The sequence below is a fragment of the Aotus nancymaae genome, unplaced genomic scaffold (genome assembly GCF_030222135.1).
Source record: "Aotus nancymaae isolate 86718 unplaced genomic scaffold, 86718_ANA_hifiasm-v0.15.2.pri h1tg000031l, whole genome shotgun sequence".
NCBI lineage: Eukaryota > Metazoa > Chordata > Mammalia > Primates > Aotidae > Aotus > Aotus nancymaae.
In genome coordinates, this window is record NW_026988444.1 from 2,832,835 (window position 1) to 2,840,104 (window position 7,270).

General features: G+C 52.3%; 1 protein-coding gene and 1 non-coding gene across 2 annotated transcripts; both read left to right on the forward strand.

Moving 5' to 3' along the window:
• The first annotated feature begins 4,300 nt into the window (after nucleotides 1-4,300).
• On the forward strand, nucleotides 4,301-4,405 carry LOC135277409 (U6 spliceosomal RNA). The gene has a single exon (XR_010345012.1). It is a non-coding gene; the product is annotated as a U6 spliceosomal RNA (small nuclear RNA).
• Nucleotides 4,406-6,691: 2,286 nt separating this feature from the next.
• Nucleotides 6,692-7,270, forward strand: PRLH (prolactin releasing hormone). The gene is made up of 2 exons (XM_021676915.2): nucleotides 6,692-6,791; nucleotides 7,107-7,270. Exons 1-2 carry the CDS (start codon nucleotides 6,692-6,694, stop codon nucleotides 7,268-7,270), a joined length of 264 nt encoding a protein of 87 aa, XP_021532590.1.

Sequence of the window (7,270 nt, forward strand, 5' to 3'; positions counted from 1 at the left end):
TGTGAACTACTCCTCACCCTGCTCAGCAGGTGGCTGCTCTCAGTGGCCTCTTCAGCCCAGCTCCGGGACTGTTCCGTCCAGTGGCCACAACTTATTGTTCCAGATGCCCAAGAGAGAGATGGGCAGGGCCATGCACATGCGAGTTGCTGGCCAACCTAGAGACAGCCCATGCCAGAGGAGAGGTGGCCATGCCTGGACTAGCAGGGCACCCGGTCACTTTGTCCTGTTCAAATGGCACAGCGCTCCCACCCCGTACGTTCTGTTATTCTCCCACTTTACGCAACGGGTTTCAGAAACAGGTCACTGCCCAAGAGCATGAGGGTCTCAGGGTGTGGAGCGCACACCTGCTGTGACAGTTTGCCAGCTGAAGACCTAGACCCAGCGTAGCAAACAGCATGGTGGGCCAAAGCCAGCTGCAGCCTGTCTTCCTAAGCCAGGTTTCCTGGGAGCCCAGCCACACCCATTCATCTGCCTTTTTCCCCGTGGCTACTTTTCTGCCACAACAGCAGAGTTGGCCAGCTGCCACCAAGATCCTGTGACCCACAAAGCTGGACACATTTACTATCTGGCCCATTACAGAAGAAGTTTGCCAACCCCGTGTTCAAGATTGGCTTTGGACCTTCGCCTACAGACCACAATCAAAGGAGCTGGCAGATGGGTGCCGAGACACAGTCCCTGACTCGGATGATCCCTTCTTTGCTGCAGGGACTCTCTGCCTCCTTCTCTCCTCCTGCTTCTCCCTGCAAGACCCTCCTCCCTGGTACTTTCTCCGGGTCCTGCACTGAGTCCTCTTTCTCTGTCCATCCCGGGCCACCTGTCCTCTTCTTGCCTCCTCCCAGATGTGCCCACCTTTCTGGGGCTATTCACAACCACCTGTCCTCTGTCCACGCCCATGTTCAGGTTTATGGCTGAGGCCTCATTAAAGAGCTCTGGGCTGCTTTGGGATCTCAAATGTAAGCAAATAATGAAATAAAGAGTTCCAGGCCCAGCGAGCAGCCACCGGGTCATCCTCAAGCACCTGCCCATGATCGATCTCAGTGTTTCCCCATCCCCAAAGCTCCCACCTCAGCCCCCAGCTCTCAGTCTAGAAACCCCGACCCAGGACCTCCCAGCTCACTCCTTCTCTACCCCTCTTCTCAGCCCAAGCCCTACCCCATGTGTCTCCCAGACAGCTCTGGAATTCCTGTCTTTACCAGATCTCTTTCAGAGGACAGGAAAAGGGGAGCATGGTTCCTCTTTCCATAAGGCTGATAAGACCTTCCTACGGAACGCAACGTGAGGAAGGAGAAGTACAGGCAACATATTTTAAAATATCTATTCTATACACTGGGTTTTCTTTTTGGTAGAGATGAGGTCCTGCTATGTTGCTCAGGTTGGTCTCAATCTCCTGGCCTCAAGCAATTTTCCCACCTCAGCCTCCCCAAAATGTGCTGGTATTACAGGTGTGAACCACTGAGTACAGCCTAAAAGATCTATTCTAAATAAAATATTAATGAAACAAATCCAGGAATGTATTAGAAAACCTACTGTGTCTTAACCAGGTAAGGTTCATCCCAAGAGAGCCAGGAATTCTTTAATGTTAGAAAAAAAATCTATTCTTGTGCTGCACTGTGTTAGCAGAGTAAACAAGAAAACCACTATGATGGCTTCATTCAGTGAAGAAAGGCACACAATAGTAAATACGTAGCTGGCGGGTACAGTGGCTCACGCCTATAATCCCAATACTTTGGGAGGGAGAGGTGGGTGGATCATTTGAGGTCAGGAGTTGGAGACCAGCCTGGCCAACATGGTGAAACCCCGCCTCTACTAAAAGCACAAAAATTAGCCAGGCATGGTGGTGGGTGTCTGTAGTTCCAGATAGGAGATTCACTCGAACCTGGGAGAGGAGGTGGAGGTTGCAGTGAGCCGAGATCATGCCACTGCACTCCAGCCTGGGTGACAGAGCAAGGCTCTGTCTCAAAAAAATAAAATAAAATAAAATGTAAGTAGCTTACTAAATTAGGACTGGAAGGCGTGGCAGTCAGCATCTTTGTTCCCATTATCCCCAAGGCTTCTGGGAAGGTAGCATGGCGGGTGGTTGTACTTTCCCCAGGGAGGGGACTTCCCTGCACAGGTTCTAGTTCCTATGTGCCACAACTCAAGTGGCCACATCACGTCCTGGATGAAATATTGACCAACTGAAGCTGGACAAAGAGTGTTTGGCTCTGCCTGTCCTGAGTCCCATGACCCAACTAAATAGGGATGGGGAAAAGCTCCCCGATTGCCTGTCTATGGCCGAACTCCATCTGTGAGATTCATTTCTCAAAGAACACTGAAGCCATGTGCAGCCTGAGATGCCCAGGCCACGCCTGCAGCTCTGCAGCATTATTGCAAGAGCAGCCCACACCTCACTTGCCGTGGCAGCATCTTCAGCCAGCCACAGTGCCTCTCAGCAGTTCCGAGGCCTCTGATGGATGCCATCGGTTTCCACATGGGGGTGGGCTAAGCAGGACTGATCCTTGTGCTACCCCTAGTCCACCTGCTGCTTCCCACTGGTAGACTCCCAGGTGGCAAGATGCCAAAGCCACACTATGACAGAGCTGCTTTGTGCACACGTGCACACACACACACATACACACAGTCTCTCTCTCCCTCTCTCTCCTCTCTCCCTCTCTCCCTCTCTCCCTCTCTCCCTCTCTCCCTCTCTCCCTCTCTCCCTCTCTCCCTCTCTCCCTCTCCCTCTCCCTCTCCAGTGGTGGATGCCCAGGAAGCTGCCCCCAAACCCTGGTGTCTCACAGTTTCTGTTGCTCCAGGCAGGCCTAGCACTGGGCAGAAAACCTACCTCCAAGACAGTGATTCTAACCATCACCGTCAGCACTACAGGTTGAGTTCCCTTATCCAAAATACTTGGGACCAGAACTGTTTTGGATTCTGAGGTTTTTTTGCAGGGGGATTTTGAAATATTTGCACAATATTCACCCAGTTGAACATCCCAAATGTGAAAATCCAAAATGTTCCAATGATCATTTCCTTTGAGCATCAGGTCAGCACTCACAATGTTTCAGATTTGGGGTTTTTGGATATGGGATACTCAACCTACATTTATAAAAACTTTGGGGGGTGGAGCTTTTCACCATCACGGATGCCTGAGCTACCCCCAGGAATTCTGATGGAATTCATTCCAGGTAGAGTGCAGGCACTGGGAAGTTTTTAAGGCTCCCAGATGACTCTAATCTGCAGCCCAAGTTGGGAGCTGTGTACCCCACCCTGTCACCCTTCCAGTGCTCCCTACCCTACTTCCTGCCACCAGCCACCCCTGGACTCCACGGCTCGCAGGGAGCCCACCGGCCACAAACCTGGCTCACTGGGAAAAAGCAACGATGCAGCAAGAGAGAAGTCGAGTGTGCCCTGTTCCCTGAAAGGCAAAGTATTGCTCAGAAGCTTTTCCGAAAAGATGGAAGTGGCACATCGACCATCTGCACCAATCCACAGGAAGCACATGCTAAGTTTCCTCTCCAGATATTTTCCTTAAAAAGATTGTACTCGGCCGGGCACAGTGGCTCACGCCTATAATCCCAGCACTTTGGGAGGCCAAGGTGGGCGGATCACCTGAGGTCAGGAGTTCAAGACCAGCCTGATCAACATGGAGAAACTCCGTCTCTACTAAAAAATACAAAACTTAGCCGGGCGTGGTGGCACATACCTGTAATCCCAGCTACTCCAGAAGCTAAGGCAGGAGAATCACTTAAACCCGGGAGGGGTAGGTTGCAGTGATCCGAGATCGCGCCATTGCACTGCAGTCTGGGCAACAAGAGTGAAATGCCATCTCAAAAATATTAAAAAATATATGTATATATTGTACTGCATATAAGAGACCATTAGTATAACTTACAATTATCCAGAACATGAATGATTTAGGTCCATGTTAAATGGTAGAACATTGCACAGTTACTTAAAATGGCACAAACTTACAGATTATTTAGCAACTTGAGGGCATGATTGTTATAGTGTTAGGTGAAAAGAATGAACTTCAACATGTATGAATGTGATGAATCTACCCAGAAAATATGTGGGGAGCTCACTGGATGAAAACGCATCAAATGTAGAAGCGAGAAGCTTCTTTAATATGATCAGTGCAATTTTTTCTATTTTGTTCTATGCACTATTTTTTTCCAAATGCATATGAACTGCTTTAATAACAAAAATACATTTGTTTCTTTTATAATAAAATAAACGTCTTATGAGCATAATAAACTTGTTTATGTTAAACACTAATTATGAAGACTGTAAAAGCCTAGAAACCACCTATTGTAGTTAGAGAGTGCTTGCTTCGACAGCACATATACTAAAATTGGAAAATACAGAGAAGAACAACATGGCCCCTGCGTGTAAGTTACAGAATGAGGAAGACGTGGTGTACGTACAACAAATGCAGGTAGGACCGTCAGGCAGGTGAATGAACGAGGACCGAGCAGATCAAGAAGATAAAAAGCCTCAGTGTTGGGCTTTGGCGACTGTCCCTTCTCACCTTGCCCTTGAACACGGTGATTTAAAGGCAGGGAGAGAGAACTGGAAGGAGCCCAGGAGCCCCATCCGTAACGTAAGGCTGAGCAGACACTTGACTCTGCAGTCTGCCCGAAGGCGAGTGCGAAGAAGGGAAGCTAATGTGTTTTAAAACCACTTGGTCCAAATGAAATTATATAACCCAGGAAGGAACAAATCACGTCACTGATGAGAGTTTTTAAAAAATAAATAAATAAATAAAAGAAAGGAACGAGAAAAGACACAGGGTCTCTCCTGATGCCACCCTTTGAGGAAGACGGGCTGGCTTGGGGGAGGGCACCTGGAGGTACTGGCTTCGTCCTCTTCAGGAGCTATAAAAGGGGGACAGAGGCTCCTGCCTCCTCAGACCCACTGCACCGGCAGCCACACTCTACTAGCACCTCTACCACACTTGAGAGCGGTGAGTAGCACATCCAGGTGCTGGAACTCGGGTCCTCTGCTTTGCTACTTTGTAAAATCTTTCCTTTCTGTCTGAGTGTGGGTCAGGTTGAGACTCTGCCTGCTCTCCTGGCAGCTGAGGCTACTAGCCCTGAGCAGGACAGGCAGAGGCAGCTGCCCCTGGGTTCTTGCATCCAAAGCCACCCTGCCCTCCCAGGGCCCCGAGGCTCCGGCGCTGTCCATGGTAGAGATGCCAGGCAAAGACGTCCCATTCAGCTCCGCTGACAAGGAAATTCCACCGGGCAGACAGACAAAGTCTTCACCTTTCAGGGAGGCAGGTCCCTGGGGATCAGGAGCCAAGTGAGCATCGCTAGCATTCTGGGACACCCCTCACCTGGCGTGTGTCCTGTGCCAGAGGAAAAGCAAACAGCCAGCCTCCTGGGAAGCATCTCTTCATCACTCTTCAAGGTGGCATCTCCATTTCCTCTAGGCTGGGGAACCCTCACCCCACCTAGCATGGGACGCCCCACCAGGCCTCTAAAAAGGAGAGGGGTAGGAATTTTACATTGTTCTGATGGAGAGCACTTTCTGTGGGGCTCAGGGAGGGGCTGGAAGTCAAGGTCAGCAGAGGGGTCCTCCCCTGAGCAAGACGGAGCTCTTGGGCTTCTTCTCACGGCACCCAAATGCCACAGATGGAGCAAGGAGTAGGGGCACCTGCAGCAGGTGTTTCCTGGTCTGCCAGGTTGGATGCTGATTAGGCATTTCAGCACCTCCACTCCGCATGCACCCAGTCCCATCCATGGCAGCCCCCTCCTCCCATCACCCATAGAGAGTGGCCCTTCCCTGTGAGAAGGGATCCCAGGTGCTGCAGGTTTACCTTGGCACCTAGAAGACTGGATCTGGCATCATGGCAAGGGTGAGTGGCCTTGGTCAGGACAGAGGATGCAGACTCATTCTACAGCACGCAGCTGTCGGCTGACACCCCGACATGAGATGCATGTGGGAAAGGACCATGCACCGGATTCCAGTCCCCGAGCCCAGTCCAGGTTGGCACCCCCCAGCTCGCCAACCATGTCTGAGGTTGGGCAAGTGGCTGCCTCCATCTGTGCAGCTCCCCAGGCTCCTCCCCACAAATCCACTGTCCTGGGTGTGCAACAAACCTGAGCCTGCTCAGAAGCTGGCTGCACCTTCAGTTCCCTAACACAGGCAGACAGACCCAAGGCTGTCCCATGACAGCTCAACTTTACACGCCTAGCTCACACACCTCATGGGGGCTTTCTGATGAGGAACATCAGTGCATATATGACCAGCCGGTCAGAGGCAGACGCACGCATGAGCATCTCACTTAACCCTCATTGCACAGAGGAGAGAATGGGGTCACAGGTGGGTAGGGGACCATGCAGAGGGCCAGGTTTAACTGCTGCTTCTGTGCTCATTCTCAACCCAGCACAGATCAGAGTAACACGTGGAGATGTATGTGGCTAGGTGCACATGCACACACACACACTCTTATACATGCATGCACCCATGTGCACACAAGTCACACCCTATCGTACACATAAACACACACATGCGCCTGTGCGCTGACATGCACACACACTCATGCACATGCTTCCCTTTCACACACACAGTGCTCACTCTACCCCAGGTCCCGGCTCTGTGCACACGCACCCTGATGCCTGTGTAACCCTGCTCCTGCCCCTTCTCCCCAGGCCGTGTCCTCCCCGTTTGGATCCCCCCTCCAGCAAGGCCTCCTGGGAGGAGCCAAGGGATGAAGGTGCTGAGGGCCTGGCTCCTGTGCCTGCTGATGCTGGGCCTGGCCCTGCGCGGGGCTGCAGATCGGACCCATCGGCACTCCATGGAGACCCGCAGTGAGTGCCTGTCAGCCTCCCCCACCTCACCCCGCCTCACCCCAGGGCCTGGTGCAGCCTGGTCACTCGAGAACCTGGCAGGGAAGGCTGTGCGGGAGAGGAAAGGGAAATCAGTCCTGCTGCTTTTTTGAACTCCTGCTTCCCAAAGCCAGCCCATGCCCAGAAATGGCCTCGCCAGAAGCTCTGGGTGCCTCTTCCTTGCATGGGTCCCAGCATGGCCTGGCGACTGGGCTGAGAGGCCCTGCCTGTGCCCTCTGCCCTGCTGCCTCCAGAGCACACAGTGCCCATGGTCTGCTCCCGCTCTTTCCTTTCCAGACCCTGACGTCAATCCTGCCTGGTACACCAGTCGCAGGATCAGGCCTGTGGGCCGCTTTGGTCGGAGGAGGGCAGCCCTGGGGGACGTCTCCAAGCCTGGCCTGCGACCCCAGCTGACCTGCTTCCCCCCGGAAGGTGGTGTTAAGTCCTCACAGGATGGGTGA